The sequence below is a fragment of the Natator depressus genome, chromosome 1 (assembly GCF_965152275.1).
Source record: "Natator depressus isolate rNatDep1 chromosome 1, rNatDep2.hap1, whole genome shotgun sequence".
NCBI classification, from domain to species: Eukaryota; Metazoa; Chordata; order Testudines; family Cheloniidae; genus Natator; species Natator depressus.
The window spans coordinates 197,450,763-197,475,844 of NC_134234.1; the positions used below are offsets into that span (position 1 = coordinate 197,450,763).

A 25,082-nucleotide genomic window follows, 5' to 3' on the forward strand; every position below is an offset into this window, starting at 1 on the left:
TTAAGGCTGTGAAGGCGAAGAACCCAGCAGGCATTAGTTTCTTATTATTTTGATCTCATGATTTGTAACCTAATATCATGATTTTTCGGGGGCCTGTAACTTGTGAGCTTTGAACGGCGAGGGCTGGCGGCGCTCCTGCCCCCGCTGAGATCACCCCAGTGGGCATCCACATGGCAGGGATCTGGGGCAGTATGGCCAAGCCAGGTCACTGCCCCCTCATCACAACTCAAAGCAGCACCAGATGCTGCCAAAACAACAGATGCAAAACCTGCAGCTATATCAGCGCTGTGTCGGCTACAATGATCGATGCTCCCCACAGTACACCTTTCAAGAGCCAGGGGTACCACAGGTGTCTATCACAGCATATGGTGTCCCTCATCCAGTAAACTAAATGCCCCATCAATAACTGTGTGGGTGAAATGCGACTATCGCTACACTGAACTCACACGGGGAAATGATAAAAGACAAAAACTCCACATGGTCTGTCCATCACAGGCATCCAGACACCTTTCACCAAAGTGGTGTGAAACCTGGGAGCCCTGTCTCATCACTAATGGAGGGGTGGGGCTGGAATAAGCTATACTGAAGAAGGCACAGGTTTGCCAAGGTACGCTGAGTCCATACTAGGAGTGTTTTACCAGTATAGCTATACCTTTAAAGCACTGTTAGTGTAAGTGTGCCCTTACTGTTAGGTGATCAGGAAGCATCAATGCTGAACAAAAGGAAAAGCCTTCCACCTGCAGCTTGCTAAGAAACTACCCCTTCCCCCTGGTGAGGATCTGGCTAGAGTGATCCATGTATCCATTACCTCCAGTTGGGTTATTGCAACTCACTGTTTCTGGGGCTGAAGGTGGATAAAATGCAAAAGCTCCAGCTTATATAGAATGTGGTTGCCCCATGGGACATGCCTCTGAAAACACATCACCTCCTTGCTGTCTACTGATCCAGAGGTCTGACCAGAGGTCTCTTTCAGCATCATTAATTACCAGATGTCTCCTTCCCATATTGTATAGTAGATTATTACCACCCCCACCAATGATGATTTTGTATTTTTCCATGCTGAATCTGATTTGTTGAGCCCAGGAGCCATGTTTGTTCTAATTACAAACCTGTTGAAGTCAATGGAGTTACGCCACACATTAATTTTTTCATGCTTATAATCTTTCAAGGTCCCTTTTAATTTTTTCTCAGTCTTCATTCACTGGTACTTGTATAAATAGAGAGTAGATGATGAAAATAATGGTGTCCCTTTAAGGAGCTGTAGCCTAAAGTTGCTCTAAATGGTCCCACCTGAAGAAGAGACAAAGCAGAATGGATAAAAGATGGCCAGAAGTGCCTATGGCTGTCTGAGGAGTGGTTGTAGAACAGTCCAGAACAAAACAAGCACATGGGGAGTGGTGAAAGTAAAAAAGTGGATTGTTCAAGCTGTGAATGGAGGAATATCACTAAGGTCTCTTTGGGAGAGTTTCTGAGATGTTGTGACCAGCCAATAAGTGAGGAGCAAGCCTGGGCCCTTTGCTTTCAATGTTGCCATAAAATGAAGCAGTTGGCTCAGGGCCCCCAGCCTGTGGTGATTAAAGGTCTGGGAAGCATCCTTATCCATTCTGATGGTGCTGTTTCCTTCATGGTGCATCCTAAGCCTGGTAAGAACAAAGGCACTGGTGGATGGGGCTCTTAGACAAAAGTCTTCTCCCTCTGATAATGCTATGGGTTTCTTTATTGTGCCCATGAGAATGTACAGCCATGTGATTCTGTCTTTGAAATGCTTTCCATGGTGAATCCTGTGAATCAATCTACAAATAAAAAACTAACTTGTAGTATTTTCTGATCTAAATGTCTATGCTCCTAATGTGAAAGGCTGTATTCTCCATAGCAATTAGACTATCTACAGAGAATGGAGAAGCATACCAGTAGTATTTCTAAAAAAAGAACGAGGAGTACTTGTGGCACCTTAGAGACTAACACATTTATTTAAGCATAAGCTTTTGTGAGCTACATCTCACTTCATTGGTTGCATCCGTTAGTCTAAGGCGCCACAAGTACTCCTTTTTGTGAATACAGACTAACACGGCTGCTACTCTGTAACCAGTAGTATTTCTAATGGTTAGAGTATCTGACTAGGAGTCAAAGTTTCTGGGTTCTAGTTCTGCATCTACTGCTCTTCACCACCTATTATATGGGGATGAAATACTTTTTTTTTCTAGTGTACAGGGATGTTTTGAAACTTAATTACAGTTTGTAAAGTATTTTTGGCCAGAAAGTGCTACAGAAATTCAATGTAGGACTATTCCTTCTCTTCCCCTCTCTGCACCCCCCCCCCCATTATCTTTGATTATTGAATCACTTGTTTTGTGGGATGATTTGTACAAAGGCTTGAGAGAGGGGGCTCTGGTTTGGAAATTGATTGTCTTCACCTACATGGGTGCACACCCCCCCCCCCAACATGTTTGTGTTTTAATCTGAAGCTTTGGTGACCTGATAGCTGCTTAGTCATATTGATGTACTTCCTAGCCTGCTTACTTTGTGCTGTTAGACTTTCTCTGGAAGTAGCAATTGTGCTGGTATGTGTTTGTCAGCATAAGCTGTGGTGGTGAGGGAAGAGGGACAAGTGGCTGATAAAGACTTGGAGTTCGTTTTGTGGCAGCATTCAGAGCAAAGCACCTCTCCCACATTCCTTTTTGCTGAAACCTCTCTAAGGATTCTGTGGCTGTTTCTAGATCTTGTATCCTGGAGTGGACAATAAATATGCCTTCCCTTTACTAAAGGTCAAACGGTGCAAAGACGGAGCTATATTTAGGCATGTTCTCTTCCTAGCACATCACCACCATCACAGAGACTACTGGATGCAGAAGGAAAGGAGAATTATTCTTTCTTTGGGGTAACAAACATCCACTAACAGATCACCGCCACCACGCGTGGCTTGAGATGGAAGATGCGCCAGGCACCTTCTCTAGTGACCCTTAGATAGTCATATTCGGTTTACCTCCTCTGGAAAGGGGAGGATTGATATGATCCAAGGCTTCTGGAGGTCTCCACTGTGACACTGTACCCCATATTCTTCATAGTGATATTATGTATGATTAAGCATAATTATGATGCATTTTATGCAAGATGAGTCAAGTGAGGTGTCATTGGAAAAGTTATGATTTGCTGAATATGATTATCCTATTGGTATGCATTATCATTTTCGTATCTAAAGTTATGAATATTGACTATTTATATCAAATGTAGTTACACCTGGGTGATGCCCACTAGGCAAGATAGTCTAGATAGCTGGCTGGGAAGGGCCTATTCAGGGTAATGAGCCCTTAAGGAAAACAATAGGCCTTAGGAGAAGCTTACTTCCCACCTGGTGAGCCTTCCTGAGAATGCTCCAGTCAGCCTGTGCTATGACTCCACAAGGTCATGAGTCCAGAAATGTGGCCTGGTCTCCATCTTGGGATCATAGAATATCAGGGTTGGAAGAGACCTCAGGAGGTCATCTAGTCCAATCCCCTGCTCAAAGCAGGACCAACTGACCTTAATATCTTTGAAAATCATCCCAGCTGAGGCTTTGTCAAGCCAGGCCTTGTCAGTGTTTTTCCACAAACTGAGTTTTGGGCCAAAGGGTTCCCAACATATACTAAAGCTATAGAAGGAAGGGAGTGACATTAGTGGTTCTTCATTCTCCATGCAAGAAGACTCCTGAAAACACCTGAGGAACAAAGACTGAACTGGGGGAAGTGCTGGACCCAGGCTAAAGGGATTTCTAGCCTGTGTATGAAAGACTTGAGGATTCCAAGCTGCAAAGCAAGTGTAGTTTGTGCCTTAAGAATCTGAGGCCTGCTTGTATTATCTCTTAGGGTGAGAAACTGCTATTCATATCCAATCTGTTTAGTATATTAAGTTTAGTTTGTGTGTTTATTAGGTAATCTGCTTTGATCTGTTTGCTAGATTAAGTGATATCTATTGTAGTTTAATAAACTTGTGTTTGCTTTATCTAAACCACTGAGTTGGAGTGAAGTACTTGGGAATCTTAGCTCAGAGAGGCTGTTGCATATTCCTCTCCACATAGAGGGGGAGGCGAACTGGATAATAAATTCATACTGGTTGGTGTTTGGACCAGGGCAGGACTGTACCACTCTGGGGTCTTAGGCTGGAAAGCTGGGGGTTATTTTGGCTGTAGCCTTTCTCCTGTTGCTTCATGCTGTGGCTGGTCAGAGAACTTACATGTAACTTCAGCTGGGTGTGTCCCTACCTGGGTGAATGCTGTGGAAGTGTAGGACCAGGAGTGGGTCTGCAGCTTGTCACATCAGCACAGTGTGAGAGGTCAGAGGGTTCAGTGGTATCCCAGTCAAATCCACCGCCAGCAAGAAACCAAACACCAACTCCAATTGCCCTCTCTAGTATGGACTTAAGTCTGTAGGGATTGGTAAACTGCTTTATCTTTTTTCACTTGTTTTCCTTTCAGATGTTAACGAGACTCAACTGGAGGATCAGGTAAGACTCTGGAGTTGAGAGATGACATTGAAGAACCTGTGATCTTTAGTCTGGCAAATGCACAGATATAAGCCTGCATTGATAAAAGGACTAGCTAAAGGAAAGTCTTGCTCTTCATTGATGCAGCAGGTTCATAAGATTCCGTGGTCATCTAATATTCATGGCACTCATACTATCCCAGTGGCTTGCCTAGGGTGTTGTCTCCTGCATGGGAGTGGAAATCTAGGTGAAGTTCCAGGCTAAATTAAAAAATGACCCAAGTTGACTGGGCAGAAGATAGACACTGAAGGGGTGGGGGAGGTTGGGTTGTGGCAGGAAATGCTGTCAACGGTGGGTCCGAGATAAAGCAGGCTGCTTTCCCTGCTGCCGTAGCTCACTTAAACAATCTTATCTAACTGTATTTGGGTGTTACAACTGAATTAGGCCCCAGTCTCTCATCCCCAGTTGATCCATGGAGCATCTCAGTAGCCGCTTGAATGACAGCGGTAGGATTATGTTGTGTCCAAAGAGGTAGATGGCCTTGAATGTGGGAAAAGGTGCTGGCATGGTTGGGAGGGATAGAAATGTTGGGGTTCCATTTGGGAACTTTATCTCCACAATACCAAATTACTTCTGCATTAATCTGAAAAACCATTTCCTTGGCTTCTGTAGTTGACAGAGCGTCTGGGAATGGTGATCTATAAAGCCCTGGATTGGGGGATTGACAACCATCTGGAGCGAGAGCTAAGTGAATCACTGGAGAAGCTGATCTCCCTCCTCCTGAAATTAGACACTGAGGCAACAAAACCAGCCATCACTTTCCAGGATGTCCTCAAGGTTCCCCCCCTTCTTATTTTTACTATACGACCATATCAACTTCTCTAATGTATCTGCACTTACCATACTACCTGGTTGTTCCAGTGTATTCTGGGAAAATCTGGTCTTGGCCCCACCAGCACATGTGAGCTGGTGCACTCCAGAAGATCCTGCTGCGCAGAGATGGGAAGAAGGGGCAAACTAGTTTCACATTGGTAAGGCTACGTACACATGGCCCACACTGCTTGCAGGAAACCTCATGCCATCTTAGGCCACTGGCAAGGACCCCACACAGTTAAGTGGCATAGCTACTAATTGTAGTGAGGATGGGAAAATACACCATGTATAATGTCTTAACGACTTGGACTCAATTAATATCTGTAGCATGGCTAGGCCCTTGAACTCTGGTTCTCCTCTGTGGCTGTCTCCTGGTGCAAGTACCTGCCTTGAACTTAACCTCATAGAAACATGCCTGCTGGGAGCATGTTTGTGATTCCTACTTCCCCCTCCCTTTGCCTGATTTTCCAAGTCACCTGCAGAGATTCAGCTTATTTGGATGGGGTCCAGATAGGCCCCAGGTGGTAAAAAGAAAGCTATGGGCACATCCGTAAGAAAGCATGGTGTTAATGCACCTGTCCTGCCTTCAGGAGAGATTCCTGCAGATAAGAGGAAAATCAGTGCTTGCAGCATTCCGTCTACCTAAAACTATTCTTGGCCTGGCAGCTGAATGTAAGTGCAGGCAGTCAGGAGAGACTAGTGCAGTGTCAGAAAGTGGACCCTCCCAAGCAACCTTTTCCCATATCCCAAGGGATAATGGGACCCTCTACTCAAAAGCAGCACTGAAGCTAAAGGAAATGCTTCATCTAATCTTAATAACTAGCCTCTTTTCAGGCCTCTGGTCTCTATCAGGCAAGACTCTTATGATATAGCTTTGCAAACCCACCTCTAGGCTAGACTAGCCTTTTTACTAGAAGCCCTCCCCATATGGGCAGGTATTTTTGTATCAGTAGAACTTGGGCAGCATGCAGGCACTAAGAAAAACTTTATCCAAAGCAACACATGGTCTCTGGTCAGTGCTCTAGCTTCAAAGCACTGTCCAGACGCTAAGCATCACCACTCCTCTTCCATTTTACATATGGGGAAACTGAGGCACATAAAACATGATTTGTCCAAGGCCTTATACCAGGTTTCTGAAAGACCTGGGGTTTGAATGCTAATGATTCCTACTTTGAGAACAGTCTAATGGACTGAGCACAACGAAGCTTTCTCGCTGCTGGTCAACTGGCTGGTGTGTTCAATGCACAAGCAGCCATAATTTCAGTCTGCCAGGCTTATTTTTAGATTTAAGGAAAACCGACAATAAAAACAAGTCTTCATGAGAGTACACAGTGGCTTCCTCTAACATGCTGTCTCTGCCATGTCTCAGAAAAGGGCAGCCTCATCAGAAGACAGTGTTTAAATTTCCAGTATATAAAAGAGGATAAATTACATCATAGTTAGCACAAAATTGAGCTTTCCCTTTCTCTAGTCCTTTTCCCTTTGCCCTCCCAGCAGAAGGGAAGGCTCTTCTGAGCTATAACATGCAAGGGACACAAGAAAAGGTGATCCTAATCTCAGAACCTGAGTAAACTGGAAACTGAGAGATGCAACCTGCCCCTGTCCCCAAATCCTTTATTTCAAGGAGGACTTTTCTCCAACCATCAATGCTGAGTATATGGCTGAATTTCCTTTCAGATCTGTGAGGAGCATTTGCCCAGGCCCTCTGAGGCTGCCAGCTATTACAGAACAGTCTGCAGGGCTCTCTTTGCTGAGTACATAGATCTTCAGAAACTAATGCTCACCCTACAGCGCTCCAAAGAGGTATTTTGGGACCATCATTAAGCTGTCTCTTTCCTCCTACCCCACGCACTTAATTCCAGGCTAATCCTCTTGCCTTTTCCCCAAGCAGAAGGTTATTAAGCTAAAGTTCTATTCCCTGCATGTGAAAAGGGTGGGCTTTCTCCCAAGAGCCAGAATACATTAATCTCATGGATTTGTCTTCCACGTTGTTTTTTCAGCTGTTGAAGTTGGCAGTACTGTGACTGGGGCTGGACAGACACGAATGGTCTAGGAATGACTGGAACAGTACAGGCTAATCATCTCACATCTTCATTTGACAGAGTCTACGAAGAATGGATGTGGAGGACTTGCTGGAAAATGACACTCAGAAGGAGAAGGATAATTATTGGGTAAGGATTTAGAATTCTTGGTTTTGTTTTTTATACTCCCTCTGTGAGGCCTTCCAGTGACTTCCCAGCTTAAAACAAATAACCAGTTAAAACCCTCTAAATACCAAGTGACACGTTATACTAAATTCTAGCTCTCTGGGAATTGCTATCCACCCCAAGAGCAGTTCTCTTCTCTTTGGTCTTGTCTACACTGCCAACTTTGGGGAGATCTCCAATTGTAGCACTGTAGATCAGCCAGGGACATTCTAGCCACCATGTCACATAGACCTGCTGTGAGCAGGTTTAGATGTCAGGATAGTTAAAGGCCACTGGCTTCAACTATTAGCACCTGTTCAGCTCCATCAGTGCTAAAGCAATGGTGGGAGATTCCCTGAAAAAGCTCATCATAGATATAGCTTCCATATTCTTCTCTCGCCGACCCCTTCCTCCCCATCCCCTCTAGTCTTATCCCTCTAGTTGGTAGACTCCAGGATTGCTGGGGCAGGGACAATGACTTGTTCTGTTCTGTCCAGGGCCAGTGAATTCAGTGCTCAACCAAAAGTAAACAGCTCTTCTGATTGGAGCCTTGCCAGGGTAAACCAATGCACTGGAGCCTGTTAAGAGACAGGAACAGCAACCCCCAAGAGACCTGCTCTTTGTCTAAATAGTGTTCACTTTGAAACATAACAAACAATTCATACAAAAATGTTTGTGAAGTTTGTGTTTAGGCATATTTTCAATTTTGTCATGTATTAAAATAAACTAGCGAGTTAACTCTCACTCCCCAGACCACTAAATCAACCTCACATAGCTTATTCAGGGAAGACCCGAGTAAATGCATGGGCCTTTGCAGTGTGGCCTGAAAGCCCAAGAGACTCCGCTGTACTTAATTAGGAAAAGTGCCGTTTCAAAAGCAAGAGCCCCATTACCAATCCTCTGCCTCTAGTCTCCCAGATTCAAGCCCCCAGAGAGCCAGCTGCTTACACCATCCTGGCAGGTAGCCAGGGCCCACGTTGAGCAGGGCTTCATACCATTCAAGGGGTTGACATGAATCTATCTGGTAGCTAAAGCAGTCTATGGAGCACAGGATTATACACTTAATATGCTGAACATCACCATTAGGCAGACCCCTCCTTAGGCACATCTGCTGCAGAGCTGTGCTGTCCTAGCTATATAATTAAGTTGGAGTATCTAAGGCACCGATCATCTTGACCTCAATGCTTAGATGCCTCTTCGGAGTATAACTGTTGCCCCAGCCTTTAAGTGTGTGCGCCCCCTGACAAATGACTGAAGTGGGTGGAGCATGTGCATAGCTCCACGCCCGTCTGCATTAATGAGGCTAATACTATTAGCTCTTCCTCTGCATGTTGCCCTGTAGCAGGCTAGCTTGTGGCACAGTGTCCTTGGGGAGCTGCAGAATGGTGTGAGGCTGCGCAAGGCCATGGAGCGACCCCAACGTAGCGTTCCTCCCAAGGAATACACCCGCTCTCCCTTTGAGCTCTTGACAGAGGACATCCGATGCAAGAGGTACACCCTCCGCAAGGTGAAGGTGAGCAATGGTTCTCAACATGCTTAGTTTGGCATCTGCTACTCTAGCTACCTGGCATCTGACATCTGTTTGATTAAACCCAACCTGTGTCCTCGGAGTAACTTCCAGGCTCCAAGGATGAGTGAGAACTCATGAGCTCCACTTGTGCATATAATGGCCACCACATTCACCCACCAACTCACTTCATTTCCAAGAACTAAACTTAGCGCTGTTTAAACCATTCTAGGCTACCTTGTCTGAAGCCACTTCATAAAACTGTCTCTTGCTCACTACCTTTCCCAGCTCTGGAATCACTGATCTGTCTCTCCACAGGCTCTCCAAGGTGCGTCCTACCTGATCTTCTTGGCAGTATGCCATTCAGAAATGGAGGACTCTTACATGAAATGTATCCAAAGGGAAGCTTACTAGTGGTCTGCCTTAAGCAGAGGGCCTTAAGCAGCATTTACTGACTTGAATGGGGGTTTGGGAAAATAAGGAAAGCTGAACAAGTTCCCAGCAAGTCCTGTTGTGCTGGCTGAAGTGTTAGTGGGCTCCAATGCTGCTGATGTGCCCAGAGACGACAATGGAGTTCCTCTAAAGAACTGCAGCATCACCACTCACTTGTCACTGCTTGAGCTAGGTCAGTTTTAAAAGCTGGCATGAGGTTGTGCGGTGTTGCGATGTCTTGCAAGCCGACTCTTTGGCACGAGATGAGACAGTTTGGCAATAAAGACCTATAGTTACAAAATAAAAATCTTGCCTACCACACTAAACGCCAGTTCTTCAGCTGCTTATTGTATGCCCTCCTAAGGTGAGGGGGAATAACATACCTGGCTCAGCCAAGGCTGAAGAGCTTCACTTTGAAAATCCTCCCCTCACCCTCCTTCACCAGCTGTCAGACACCAGCTCCTGGACTGTGGTGGTGTCCTTCCAATTGGGCTGAGAAACTGTACTTGAAGCCTGAGTCTGAACCCTGCTAGTATGGCGTACCGTTCACAAGGTGCTCACATACCCTGGTGATCAGGGGAGAGCAGAGGAAGTACCTTAGAGTAGGCTATATGTAACACCAACAGACTCTGGTTGTCAGTGGGTGGGATCGAACCTGGGACCTCTGGAGCTTAGTGCATGAGCCTCCACCACATGAGCTGGCTGTTTAATAAGTCTGCTCTACAGCCTTAGTTATCTTTTTATCTCTAAGTGGTCTTGGTGTCACTAGATAGGACCGAACACCACACTCAGGAGGTGTGTGGGTTACATACACGTAGAGGAATAGTGACAGATAGGAGGTGATATATCACTAGCTGTTATATGTTATGAGGCATAAATTGCAAGTGCACTCAAACCTAAGGCAGCAGAATGAACTGGGTCTTCAATTGTGGTCCATGGATCATTAGTGTCACAAATACATCACTGTAACAAAAGCATTTATCAAGCAGTTGTACATGATCAAAACAGCCTCTGGAAACCACAAGTGAGTCATCAAAATTCAAATGAGCCCATCTGCACCTTCAGTGCTGCTTTGCATCAGTCTTTATCAAACCAGGGTCAAGTTTGCAAGCACAAATGAGAGGAACAGGCAACACAAGAGGATAAATGGTAAACTGACCTGGAGACACAGTGCTAGTATCTTCCCCTCACTCTCTGCATTCCCCAGTGCTTTCCTAAAGAGCAGGGCTTTAGAGCAAACAGCACAGGTACAAAATACGGCTAGCCAACAAACGCAGCTTTACCCGATATACTAAATGGAGTCTGGTTTCATTTTCTCAAAATGCTGTCCTCTTGTGACAGCCCTACGCTTGCTGCAGGAGGGGTTACAGAAGAGGTGCCCATGTGATATAATCTCTGTCTTAGTGTTCTCCAATGAGAACTTGAGAAACAAACTTCTGTTACAGTTAACCTGTTTAGGAGCTTCTTAAACTACAAGGGGGTGCTATTCGTGCTTTACTGGGTGGGGAAGTTCTGCTAAGCTCTGATGCATGAAGTCCCCTCTCTGTGTGACCATGGTTTGGATATGTTGTAATTTTGGAGTTGGAGTATGTTGAGGTTTCTTAGAGCCTTGAAACTCTTTATGCTACTTCTATGCATGATCTTTTCATGGGCTGCAGGAATTTTGTAAGCCTTATGCACATACCTAAGGGCTACCCAGCTCCCAGTAGATAGCCATGTGCTATGTCTTCACAGGCTTTTCTCCTTGCAACAACATCTTGCAATCTTTTTTACCCTTCACTCCCAAGAAGTGTCTTTATAATAGGACTCTGGTTTAATCTCTTGCCTATAAAGATTGACTTGAGTTAGAGGCACACTTGTGAAATGCCATGAGTGGCTATGTAAGGTCGTGAAACTGTATTTCCTAGTTCATCCTCCATTTCTAGGGAAGGAGGCTTTTCAAGAAAAAATGAACTTTCATCACTTCAGTGTCCTTTTTGCCCTTTCAGATCAACAGTGAGCAAAACTGCAAGAGCTCTGAAGGCAACACAGGTCCTTCACAGCCTCCTTTAAAGCCAATAAGTGACTTGTTTAGTTGTGATGGCATGAACAGAAGGATCCCTGAACTGGCTGAAGCAACACTGACCTATCCCATTCCCAAGTCCAGCAAGGTAGCTGGAATGTTAGAACATCCCTTTTTTATATATAGGCCAAATCAAAAGACCCCCTGTGTTACAGGGGGAAGGGAAGATGACTCAGATCTTCAACCTTTTCTCCCCTATCTGTTTCTAACTAATACAGCTGCTTCTCTTCCTTCTTGCCTCCTAAAATGTTTCTGAACAGTCTTGGTCAAGCTATGGTTCACTTACTATAGCTTCTACTTTGAGTTGGTCCATGGAAACGTTCTCCATGGATTAGCAAAACACTCTGTTGTTCCTATAGATTGGAATTTGTGTGGAAAGTGCACAGGTTACAAATGGTGAGAGTGCTGGGGATACAGAATTTCTGGCTGGGTGTGGAGACTGACTTGTGAAACAGTGCACTTCTCAGAAAGGGCATGTCTATATTGCTCTGGGATCTTCATTTTATCCAGTGGCTTTTCATAGCTCTCTACTTCATGTTGCAGGCCTCAGAGAGGAAGCTGAAAGAGAACTCCCCCAAAGAACCCAGTCTGCACGACCTGCTCATGACGGAAATAAAACAGACACACAAGCTTCGGCCGTCTTCCACAGAGACAAATGGGAGCAGGCACAAAGGTACCTACTGGTACTGCTGAGCATCCACTAGTAGTAGGCATACTTGTGATGTATGAGTTAGTCATGGGTCAAGTAAGGGATGCTAAGGCGTTCGGATCAATTTTCAGAGGCACCAGCATTGCTACTTTTCAGACATAGAATCATAACGTTGTAGGACTGGAAGGGCTCTTGAGAGGTCATCTAATCCAGTCCCCTTCATCTCTGGCTTATGTCAACTGCTAGGGCCCACGTGCCTGGGCTGGAGTCTCTCACCTCTTACAAGAAAGATGGGGTAAAAGGCTCAACTCCTGTGAGAGTAAAAGGAGGCAAAGGGTTGCTGAGCCATCACCGCCTCAGAGGTCCAGTGTGAGACTTATGGAGTCTGTCGTCAGTGTCTTGCTCACTTAGGTTGCAGTTCTTGGTTTGGTTTTGTTTTTTCCAGATACCTTTGTGATGCCAATGTTTTCTTTGAATTCCCTGTGTGGCAATGTCTTATCTGTCCAAAATGCCAGTACGGGGCTTACAATTCACAAAGTTAAAAAACAGTTGCTGATCCCTAACTTGCTGGTCCCAGAATTTCAGGTAAGTCCTTTTAAATGAAATCTTGCTATTATAGAGGCTGAAATGGCAAAAATATATAGGCACCCTGGAACTTCATGTTCAAATCCCAGCATGGGCAACTTGGCCCTTCACTCTTCTAGGGTGAATAAATTGGAGTACCAATCAGTTGATATGAGTCCTATCTACTCTCTGGAAATCCAAGCCCTGTGTAAAAATAGATCATTTGTGTAGTATAGATGGAGCCTTTAAAACTGAGGTTCTCAGTGCACATTCCATGACTCTCTTTTCATAAGAGTTGGAATCTGTGAAGCCAATGTTAGCCAAAATGTCTTCTGCTCCCCTTCCCTTTATCACTGATATCCACTCCAGAGATGTCTGCATTTCACGTGTTATGGGATATAGTGGAGAGATATTACTCACTGCAAGTTAATCATTCAACCTTCTCTGCTTGTGGAATATCTGAGCAAACAGTTTAATTCAATAAATTAGAATGATCATAATATTAAAAAAATAACCCTATGAGTTGATCATGAACAGTTCTGAGTACTTGGTGTCTGAAATTCAAGCTGTGTTTAGTCAGTCACATGTCTTTGTTTCTGTTCCCTAATGCAGTCACTTTTTCTTCTGGCACAAATACTCCTGCACATAAACTGGAAGCTTTCCTACATGCACTTTTGTCAGTGAAATGCTTTCCTTTGACTTGAGCAATTGCAAATGTGAATGAATATTTGCATGAAATATCTAGCTGTATTTGCACAGCTCCCGTGTATAGTTGGTAGAAACTTGTGATCATTCTGATGACAATGTCCCATATAGCTCCATTGATTCTGAATCCTATTGGTGTATCTCTAGTGGTAAGGCTTGTACAAATGCTCTTGGCTAGCAGGATTGCAGCAGCACAAGCTAACAACTCAGGATTTTAAAACAAAATCCAGTTATTAAGGTTTCCTGTATTCTAAGGATCTCTTCTCAAGCAGTTTCTATTATAGGGTCTTGAACTTCCACTAGTTTAGATTAGAGAGAGGCCAAGGCATTGGTACCTGGAACCATCTGGGGATTAGGCTATGTCACCCACAGAATTTCCTGATTTGCTTTCATGAGTTCCTGCATGCAAACTGGAGCCAGGGAAAATTTAGCTTCCTACATGGCCCCAAAGCTGTAGGAGGGGAGTCTAGATTCAAGGGCTTCATCTGAACATCTTCCATCCCTGAAACTTTTGAGGGTGGCTGGAGTTGACGTTAGGATTTGGGTCCCATCTCCACTTTTTAAAATCTTTACTGGGTCAGATTCATCCTTGATGTAACTCCAGTGGAGTTTGACTCATTATTGCTCTTAATAATCTGGAGCATGGTGTGTGAATTGAGGTGAACAAGCCAGCTAATTTCACCACTACTTCCGCTTACCTTATCACTGCCAGATGATTGGCACTCATAAGAACTCCTGTTGTCTCCTTCATTGTCAATGAGGAGCATATCTGCTATTTTCAGGGGCTATAGATTATGGGGAGGTGACCTTCCCACCCAACTCTACCTCTCTGATGTGGTGTTTTATACCCACTAAGAATCTCCCATCTGTGATCCACAGGAAGCAGACGGAGCATTGAAATACAACTTGGGAGTCATCTCACACAGATCTGTACTGACCTCAAGCAGCACAGGTCGGTATGCCCTTTCCTGTCTTACTCTCTCCTCTCACAACATGGTCTAAATACTTGAATCAATGGGTCCTCCACATTCTTATGAGCTGACCCCAGTCCATCTTTCTCTGCTTCCTCCTCCTTTTTGAAGTCACTTGTCTGCTAGAGCCATCTGATGTGAGGATCCTCCATAACATGGAGTTGCTGGCATGGAGAGTGACCTTTCAAATCAATTCCTGGCTGTGAAACTTCTTGAATCTGTTAAATTTCTAAATAGTAACAAAATTCTTCATGCTTCCAGTTTCAGGCCTCAAGATGTATGTTATGGTAGCAGACATTCAGTGAGGCTTTAGAATGTGTGAATGAAAGGAATAAGTTAACCATTGATTTAAAGTAGGACCCATATATAAACAAAACATCACGGTTTCTTGCTTACATTTCTAATCAGAATGTACCCAATTACTTGGTGCTTCTGTGATTTTTGGGTAAGGGGGAGTAAGGGAAGAGGGTCTTCAGAACAGGCTTCACTGCCTTCAGAAACTGATCAGCCTGTAGTACTTAAGCGTTCCACTCATCTAGAGAATCTCTAGAAGTTACCAGATCACATTTACACTTGTTGTCATTTCCTACTTTACCATTTCCAGATTGCTCTGCAGACTGCACATTTACCCCCAAGAGCGTGCCAGTGCGAGGAGACTGTAAAACAAGCAGCTTTCTGAATCTAAATCCGCAACAGCCTTTCTGCCGAGGGAGGTCCAAGTCTTTAAGGAGTGCCCTTCAAATCAAGGAAGATGTAAGTCCTGCATGGGTCTGCAACTCCGCTCCCAGTGGTGCCACAAGCTGGTAATGAGCTGGCCAGGCTACTGTCCCAAGGGTTGCAGCTTGATGTTAGGATAGAAGTGAGTGCTAAAAGGGAACATGGGATGGGGAAAATGGACTTCCCCCAACTTTTGTAACTTGAACTCTTAATAGAGCTGGCCAAATTTTTTTGACAAACTTTTTCAACAAAAAATAAATATAGCAACACCAAAATGTTTTATGAATTTGACAGTTTTGCTGAATTGTTTCAGTTTGAAATTTTTGTTTGTTTTTTTTTAAATCCATTTTTGGTTCCAAATGACTGTTGGATTGATTTAGACTATAAGTGTTTTAATCAAAGTTTAAAATATTCTAAATCAAAACACAACGTTTTGTTCAACCCAAACCTTTGGATTTTAGAATTGATAGCAAGCGCAAAAAATCCATTATTCACACAACTCTGCTCTTCAGTGCTTGCTCCTCTGCTAGTTACCACAGCTGGTGCTGTTCCCTTCTAGCTTGGCTCTTCTGAGTCTGTGATGGGGTAACTATCCCTTGATGATGAGTAACGTTTAAAATAAATGGTATATGGCTACAGTTCTAGAGCTCCTGCAGAATGTTAAAAATGCACCTGAAAGTGCATGTTCAGCAGAAACTAGCATAACGCACATTCTACTAACCGATAACGTCAGAATCGGTTAACAAGCGTGCTACACGGTGCTCCTAACTGAACTTCAGGAATAAGGCATTTCAAGGCGTTGTTAGGAAAACCAAGCCATGATTGACAACAGGTGTCGCACAGGTTCCACTTCTTTCTACTCCACCCCCATCAGTGATGGGAGGTGGAGAGAAAAACCAGCATAACTGCCGGTCTAACGGTGTGCAAGAGTAAGTGTGCTGGCTGCTCTGTTCTGTTAGAGATCTAGTGCTCTGTCCTTGTGTTTTTTCCCAGTTGACAAGGCCTAACCCCAGTAGTAAAGCAACTGGTACAAAGGGCGCAGCTGTACAGTGGCAACCATAGTCTCAGATCTGGTGTTAACAAGAATGTAGCATCTTTACCAGCTCAGAACAAGGTTCCATACGCAGTGGTGAACAGTATGGTGCCCAACTCCTGTCTGCTAGCAGCAAAGCACGGGTGCTTGAATTCAGGTACAGACTCTTCTAGAACCCTTCTTCACGCACCCTGTGGACATTAATGCTCTTAATGCATTTTTAGAGTGTTAAATGTAGTAAGATCCTCTCTACTGTAGCTGCCAAGCCTAGAACACTGGAAACAAGAGGGATGGTGAGAATTTGTCAAACATGGCTTATTTTCCCAGTGTGTGTGTGTGCACGACCTAAGGCATATGGTGAAAGCTGGATATCCGAACCCTGTCTGAACTAAACAATGGGCTGTTTCTTGAAAGTATGCTCAGTGTAGCTGTTCAGATGGAAAATAACCTGGGCCTAAGAACTTCTAACTTTCCACATTAAGTGTGGATGCCTTTAGCAGCCATCTTTAATTTAAATAAATAAAATAACCCTATGTACTGATTAGCAGGGTGTATGTAGCTTGACTTCTGAGCCCTGATCCAATTAGGTACTACAACATTCAGCATCACAGTACCTAACTTCTAGGTGTCTAGAAAAATCACAGGAACAACAACACAATCAACAAAGTTAGGAGCCTACATACATATACAATGAATGGGGAGAGAGGTGCCTTAAAAAGTGATCGGCAAAGCCAGCATGCTAAGCAGGGAGTCACCTAAGCTAGCCAATGGGAGATGCCAATGGAGGTGTGTTAAGCCCCACTCCTCTCTGAGATAGGGAGACTCCCTGTAGCCTGGATTTAAGAGCCTATCTGCCCAGGATCCAGAAACTGGGAACATTGATCCTGGAGTCAGGCAGTTTAGGCTTATAAATCACTTAATTCTTTCTTGCAAGAAGTGCTTGGCTTACTCCACACAACTGTGGGAGAGGGGAGGTTGGTGGTGGTGCTGCTCACTTTATAGCTTTTTGTCCAGTGGATAGAGCAATCACCCAAGTTCAAATCTTCTCTGCCTGGGGTGAAGGAGAAGATTTGAATAGGGGTTTTTCATGTCTCCTGACAGTGTTCTAACCTCTGTGCTATGGGATGTACTGGTGTTTCCTGTTGAAGCTGCTCCACTGTGGATAAATAGTTATTGGTGCAAGGGGACTGAAGCTTTCAGGTGGGTCCCTAATAACCACTACAGAATAATCTCTCTGGTGCACTTTAGTATTTATCGATAGAGGAAGAGCTTCAACAGGAGAGACTGGGGAGCCCACACCAGAATATCCCATAGCTCAGTGGTTGGAGCACTCTTCTGGGAGATTTGAACAGGGCCTCTCCCTTCTTCACTCAGAGGGGAATTGAACCTGGGTCTCTCACATCCCATATGCTCAGGATTTAGCTGATCACCATATTTGGGGGCAGGAAGGAATTTTCCTCCAGGGCAGATTGGAAGAGGCCCTGGAGGTTTTTCGCCTTGCTCTGTAGCATGGGGCATGGGTCACTTGCTGGAGGATTCTCTGCTCCTTGAAGTCTTTAAACCACAATTTGAGGACTTCAATAGCTCAGACATAGGTGAGAGGTTTTTCGCAGGAGTGGGTGGGTGAGATTCTGTGGCCTGCATTGTGCAGGAGGTCGGACTAGATGATCATCATGGTCCCTTCTGACCTTAGTATCTATGAATCCCAGCTGAGTGCTCAAACCACTGGGCTGAAAGTTATGGGATGGTACCTCTTCTTCTGCAGGCTGGATTTTGAATGGAACCCGATCTGCTAGGCAGCTACTGAGCATGCCTGCTGGATCCAACCCTGCATGTCAGTTAGCTGGAGGAGCACCCCATCTTCCTGGAGTGCTCTGGGAGTTAGGCATCTGGATGCCTAGTGGGAGGCTGCAGTGAGGTCAGATGCCTAGAGGGTTGACTGGCAGCCAAGTAGGAGTTCTGTGGTCTGCAGCGGAGCCTAAAACTGGGACTAAAGTGCCTAAGTACCTTTGTGGCTCTGGTCCTCCATGCTGAATTTTGTATCGCACTTTTAAATGCAGTCCTTTCACTGCTGCAGTAAGACCTGCTGTTTTGTCACCTATCTGCTGCAGAAAGGGATACACTACATTTTTGTATCAGGGTGGCCTTTTGGACTTATCCTAATACAAAAAGGCCCTTCATTGTATGGGGAGCAGAGAATATAACTGTGGCCTGAAGCTCTCTTTCATGGCTGGTTTTCAAAAACTACTTCTTCAGAACATGGCTCACCTTCCAGATGGGAGCCAGGTGCATCCCTTGCCATCCTTCACTCCCCTCAGCCTCTGGCATGGCTGTATTGTGACTCAGAAGGGCACTTTGCCAGGCTGCCCTCTATTGTCTCAGAACCTGAGCTTGAGAGGAGATGCTTGAGATGACTTGGGCAGTTGCTGTACTACAGACCCCATCAGTCACCTGGGGCTGGAGTTCAATTCGGGTTTAGAATCCCACTCAAACAACTGGCTTTTTTCCTTTGGTCTTTAACTCTTAGCTATCCTTGTTTTGTCTAGGATTACCCCTCTCCTACAAGTTGGCCATCACCAACCATTGCTGAACTGATTGGAAGCAGATATGCCGTGATGTATGAAATGGAGGACTCCCGCCAAAGAGATGGTTATAGTAGATCTTCAAGAGCCAGGGTATTTACCATTCCCCCTAGATGTACTGCCCTTTCTTTCTGAAGAACCTGCTGGCTTCACTCCTCTCCATGCACTCCTGTCCTTTCATTCCTGGGAATAACGTGCCTGATAACCAAATGGATCCCAAGTGGCTTCACTTAACCCTATAATACACTGATCTTCAGGAATCCTGCCCCGGTCCACATGGAAGCTTTAGACACTGCACAGTGTTAAATTTCTAAGTAAGTTTAATTTGCACACTGAGCCTAGACCCTAGCTAGTTCTCCAGTACTCCATGCTGTTGCCCAACAGATCCCTTGTTTCCAAAGTAAGAAAACTCTGTCATAGCTGGCCCACAAGAACCAAATGGGTTTAAGATGCAATACTTAACTAGGATTTCTGACATTCCTAAAAGCTCTAAGCAAATGCAAACCCTAGACTTCTAGCTGAAGGACATTCAGATACTTGGACTATGAGACCAAAGTGTTTTTCTTGAGCAAAAGGAGTTTCTCCTAACATAGTTGTTCACTTCCACTGTCCAACTATGGTGCCCTTGACCCTGAATCCTAGGGTGACCAGATAGCAACTGTGGGGAGGGGGGAGGAAACGGGACGGGGGTGAGGGGTAATAGGCCCTTATATAGGGGACTGTCCCTTTAAACAGGATATTTGGTCACCCTACTGAATCCTCACTTTCTTCACACTTCTGTCAGAGTCCCCAACGCTGCTTGTGTACACCCTGCCTTCTTTCTGCCTCTTCTGTAATAGTCTTCCACCATCCCCTCACTTTCTTGACTATTGAAACTCTCTCCTCTTTGGCTTCCCCAAGTTCTGGTGCTCCAGGCTGAGACCTGTGGCAATACCACTTCTCACCACCGTGTGTGCTTGTTTTAAAAACAAAACAAAAAAAACTCCAAGCTATTCCTCAGCTTTTCCTATGGCTCATCATCCACTTCAGGATCAAAATTTGCCTGACACTTTAATCTCCCTGGAAATAATAGTCTGTCTCATTTCCCTATCCCCACCTTGCTTTCTTTATTGGATGCCTGTGGTTGTGCACACAATCTAGCCATCATCAAGAGCAGCTCTTACTGTCTGAATCAAATCTTGTCATCAACACTCAAGTTTCAAATCTTCTCTGAAAACTTCTTTGCCTATGGCTTTTAATTCTTATGTCTCTGCCTTCCTGTATTTGAACTCTGTTACTGTATGTAGATCTAAAGCCTTCAGGATGCTGAATAATATAGAATATGCTATTCTGTACTGGCAACAGTTACTGCTTGCCAAGAGTTACTTCCCATTGGCATTCATAGGTAACTCTTGTCTGCAGGTCTGTTCCAATTGCCATAAGCAGATGGTCTTTCTGTGGCCTTACAGGTGTCATCTCTGTAGCAGGTAAGCTGATGTAGAAGGACTTTATGGGGCAGGAGAAAGGATCATAAAAACTATTCTAAAGTGTCCAATTGCCGCACTCAATGGAGCAAGTTGTTTATCCCTTTAATTTTGCCTGCATAGTTGAGCACTATTGTAACTGTTTTCTCATGGTTATGGGTGAAGGGAAGACTGTCCCCTTTGTAGTGTCTTAGTTTATTTAATTTTAAAATTCATGAAAGATAATGACATTCTTACCATTCAAGAACCATCCTTGTTCCCCTATACTTGAGACTGCCCTCCGCTGCAAAGGTGGAATCTGACCGTCCCCAAAGTCCTGGGGCAGATGGTGGCTTGGTTCTAGATCAGGCTCCTATGCAAATGCTCAGTCAGGATCTTATGGATGAACAGTGAAATTATCTGAATGCTTCAGTGACTTGGAACATGTTGACCCTTCTGCTTGCTCATAAACTGTAAGATTTGTTCATTGGGCGGGGGGGGGGGGGTGAACAAATCTGGGGCCTGTTACAGACTTAGTCATTTTAACTACATTTGAGGCAGAAGCAGTTCATGAACTGTGGGTCATCCAGCAGCAATCAAACACCCTGTCATTTGGTGACCCAGTCACACAACCCTAGTACTGAATTGTGAATATTGGGTACATGTGGCAAATAGTGAGTAGTTCCGTAGGCTGGAGCTCTTTCACACAAGTCATTTAAACTAGTACGTATTAGTCTTTTTTCACAAATTACCAGTGAACGGGGAAGTTCTAATTGAAGCCAGGTGAATAAGTCAGAATCACAAATGATGTCTTTGAACTTATTTGGAAGACACATCTTTGTCTGCAGTATTGAGATCTCCTGAACTCCATTCAAATAACTGTTTTTTCTTTCCCCCCCCCCCCCCGCCCCTTTAGTGTCATCTGCTGCAATTGCTGCATCAAGGTAAGTCCGTTACTCTGTACAGTAGTTTAACTGATTAATTTCTATGTCTTGACACTCCCCACCATGTGTCTTACCTAATCATAAAATTTCCTCTGTCCCATTGCCTCTTCCAATTTACCTTAAACCTCTCTCCGGGTTGCCTCGAAGAAGATGGAAGAAGCTGTCTCAAGATTCCAAATCAGTAACAAAAATATATACACCCCCCAAAAGTATGGTCAGTTGCATGGTCTAAGGGACCAGATGGAAAACAACATATTTTTCTGGCTTCTCTTCAAAGCTTGGCCATTAACTTGCTGTGACGTTAAGCAAGTTGCTTCACTTTGTTCCTCCTTTTACTCCTGTGACAATGGAGATGATGATGCCTATCCATCTTTGTAAAGTGCTTGGAGACCTCTGGGTGAAGTACTTATTACAGTGAACTTCCTGACCCTGGTACAACTTACCTTACTAGTATATTAACATAACGACTAGTCCTGCATTTGGCAAACTTGCCCTGAGCCATACTGGCTTTTTAAAACTGAGAATTTGTTCTGTTGGTGACTTAAGTTTCATGGCATTCTGGTTCTAGATGTCTGTGCCCTCCAGACCATGTGTGCATCTTCCGCTTAGCTTAATAAAAGCACTGAGACTCTCTAAGGAGGAGGACTCTGCTACCGAAGACCAGAAATCTTCACAGTTGTTTTTTGAAGTAGAACATTGGGATTGTTCTAGGTGAGGTTTTTTGTTTGTTTGAAATGTAAGACTTTCTATAGTCTTTCACTTTCTGGGTGTCTCAAAGTTCCTTTCAAGGGAAGGCATTGCTTCTGTGAAGTGGGACCAGGGTAGGCAAATACAATGGCTGTTAGACATTAGTGCCTTTGGCCAATAGCATGTTACACTGAATGGCTGTCAGCCTACCCATTATCCTGGTTTATTAATGACTCTCTTGAAAAGGGGCCATTGGATCTCAGGTTCTGAACAGAGGTGGGTAGAGTGGACCACAGTTAACATCTCACCTAAAAGACTTCCATACCTGATATCTGTATCTTTCTCCAAGTTAATGCTATTGCAGAAAAATTCACCCAATAATCCCTATCCAGTGTTTTGATTTTATTCTCTGGGACATTAAAGCGGATAAAACTCCATCAGGGTCCAATATATCTTGTATATCACCACAGCTTAGATACAAACTGGGACTCATGTTCATAGGCAGTAACTTTAGGTGATCCAGAGGAATCCTCCCCTCTGGCAAACTAATAGCATCTTGTGCATAGGCTACAGTATCTGAGTGCATCACAGAATACATAAAGTAGCAAGCAATCTCTTGGTTCTCTCCTTTTCTGCCAGTATGTTAACTTTTTTTGTCTTCCCCTTTTATTGTGGGAAAGCTATTCCAAAAAGATAGTTTAAAACCTGTCCCAAATGTGTTAAGGTCTGGACATTCTTGGCTCTCGTTATAAGGAGCCCCATAGCTATGGGCTGGTGGCAGGGTAAGGGTTGGGGGAGATCAGAAGACCGCTTTCTCAGGTCTCTTCCTTCTAGTCTGGAGTTGCATTGTCCATTATAAGAGCAGTATTGGAAACTCTTGGATTTGAAAGGTCTCTTTGGGGCAGACAAGACCTGTCCATTGCAGCATTTGGATTCGATCTACTGTGCAGTGTTCAGAGTATAGAGATGATAGCCATTAGTATTGCTTAACAGGTGGGTAGCTGCATTCAGAACCAGTCGGAGCTCTGCCAGGGTAGCTGCTCTCATTGCAAGGCATGGTCCATGGTGGTGGTTGAGGCTGGAGGTGACAAATACAAATCACCAGGGCCAGACCATTTATCAGAAGGTTTTGACCCCCCTCTTGACCAGCCACAGCTGTAAAGAGATCCCCACAGCTACTAATGTGCTTTTATTAGCAGTGACCTCTAGGATGAAGACCATCTTGATCATTGGAGGCCATGTTCTCCCACCCCCAACAATGCAGATGAGCTGGTGCTTGCTTGTTCCAGTCATGTCGTACACTGAAGGGAGTAGAAGGTGCTCAGCACCATCCAGGACTGTGCTCTAGATGAAGTGCTAAGTGGGTGTTGGATCAGATCGGGAAAGGGGTTGGCAGAACACTCCACCTATTTAACTGAAGCCTGGATTCATTTTTGTAACTTTCAGAGTACCACTAGTGTTTGAACCCTATTGCCTAGCACAGTCTCTTGCCTCTCAGAGAGAGACCGTGATGGACTGGCCTTCTATGGACGTCTGTACCAAATGTGAGCAATACCTGTTGCATGTCCTCTCCAGCCAGCAGCAATGCATCCCTCCCAGGAAAAGATCCAGGTCATGGACTGAACTGGAATGACTCCTCTCCAAATGTGTCTCCTGTCCTATTGAGTCCTTTACATTTTTGTGTTTTTTTTTTTTTTTTTTGCACCTGAAGAAGTGAATATATTAACATAAAGGCCTGAATAAAAGACCCCCTGCTGGATACTCTTGGCTACCCAGAAGGCACAGCTGTTTACTTATAGTGAAATAGTGTAAAATGTGGCTCTCAGCAATCTGCTTTTAATTTATTTTTTTAAATTAAATAATAAATGTTGAAGCACTATCATGCCTCTAGCATGTCATCCTTCACCACACTTGCTGTCACCCATAAAGACAATGGAAATCTAATAGTCACTGCCAAAGGGTGATCCCTATCATCTAAATAGTGAAATAGCATAGTAAGTGGGTGGGAGTGCTCACCCCAAAGCTCTGTTGCTTAGCAGGGGGAAAATGGGGCTTCCATCACATGATCACAGCACCAAACCCCTCATGCTCACTCTGCCCTTCTCCCCCCCCCCCCCCCCAATAATTGGCTCATTTAACATCACCAGAAATTAACTGCAGATACAGAATAGGATTCTAGCTATGGCCAGCAGACAGACTGCAGGGCTTGCAGCTTGGTTGGTAAGCAAGTCTGTTTGGTGCTTCCAGCTCTTCTGGAGGCTGTCATTACTGTGCCAGCAGGGCTGCTCCCCTCCTACCTCTCTGTAACTAGCAACCCTCCATCACCACCTACAGTAGTTGCTCTCAGCCCAGTACTTTGCTTTTAGTCTGGCCTTGAACTTTTTCAACTGTTCTGAATTGGACCATGTTGATGCTTAAGTGGAAAAATAAAGAGCATTTTGGTAAACTCTGTGAAGGGGAAACTCAAATTGTAGGGGTGGAGGGGAAGAGGCTTTGCTGGTATATTTGAATTTTAGAATCCACTTAAATCCTCCCTTTCCCCTTAAGACCACGTGTAGAAACAAATGTAGTTCAAAGGTAGATTTCTCCTCCCTCAGCTTGTGGGGGAAGGTTTTTTCAGTAAGAATTTGACATGCTAGGTAGCTGCTTTCACCAGGACTGTTAACAGGCTTGTGGTGACATTCATGCTGGATGAAGTAACGTCTGGAACTTAAAGGTAAATGGCTGATTCTAGACTAGAGCCACTAGGGCAGAGGGAAGACAAGATGACATCTGAGCTGGATCCATGCTGCAAAACTCAGATCTGGCTTTGAAGAGTTTGGAAATTCAAATCAAAGGATGTAAATTGTCAGCTGGGCAGAGGCAGTCTGGACTAACAGTTATTCACAACACAAGCTGAGTCTACTAGGCTGTGTGCCTGCCCCAGTGGAGGTAAAGCACTTCAGAGTACTTCAAACACACAACTCATGAGAGTTGTCCTGAGGCTCCTGTCACTAGCATGCTAGCTTCCTGCTCACTGTGTCACGGTTCAGCTGTAAACTAAGCTAGTCTCCAAGAGAGACAAGCTGGGGCGTACTTCGGTTGTAGAGGACAAAAGTTTACCCCACAGTCCTACTGAACCAGTGCTAAAGTAGAGCAGTGGAAAGACAAAATCTTCTCTCCATTCTTCCTGAAACTTTGAGTTACATTAGTCTGTGAGTGGACCATTACAGTAAGCGCTCTGCTTTTATAGGAGAGGTGAACCCACCCACCTCAAACTATAGGTGAGAG

At 44.5% G+C, this 25,082-nt stretch overlaps 1 protein-coding gene across 1 annotated transcript; it reads left to right on the forward strand.

Annotated features, from left to right (window-relative positions):
* The first annotated feature begins 1,387 nt into the window (after positions 1-1,387).
* On the forward strand, positions 1,388-23,583 carry LOC141984334 (protein spire homolog 1-like). Its single transcript, XM_074947303.1, has 16 exons — positions 1,388-1,643; positions 4,451-4,479; positions 5,131-5,295; positions 7,009-7,134; positions 7,434-7,502; positions 8,860-9,030; positions 11,445-11,524; positions 12,073-12,191; positions 12,613-12,752; positions 14,316-14,388; positions 15,012-15,160; positions 18,704-18,832; positions 20,141-20,205; positions 21,098-21,125; positions 21,694-21,836; positions 23,259-23,583. Exons 1-16 carry the CDS (start codon positions 1,388-1,390, stop codon positions 23,443-23,445), a joined length of 1,929 nt encoding a protein of 642 aa, XP_074803404.1. The 3' UTR covers positions 23,446-23,583.
* Positions 23,584-25,082: the final 1,499 nt, after the last annotated feature.

What these genes read in the sequence shown, in the direction of transcription:
- LOC141984334 (XM_074947303.1), top strand. Translation starts at nt 1,388, where the DNA reads ATGGGGAGTGGTGAAAGTAAAAAAGTGGATTGTTCAAGCTGTGAATGG. An exon ending in TTAAAGCCAATAAGTGACTT is followed by an intron (nt 11,525 to 12,072) that starts GTTTAGTTGTGA and finishes GGCCTCAGAGAG; the next exon opens with GAAGCTGAAAGAGAACTCCC. An exon ending in GAACATTGGGATTGTTCTAG is followed by an intron (nt 21,837 to 23,258) that starts GTGAGGTTTTTT and finishes TGTAACTTTCAG; the next exon opens with AGTACCACTAGTGTTTGAAC.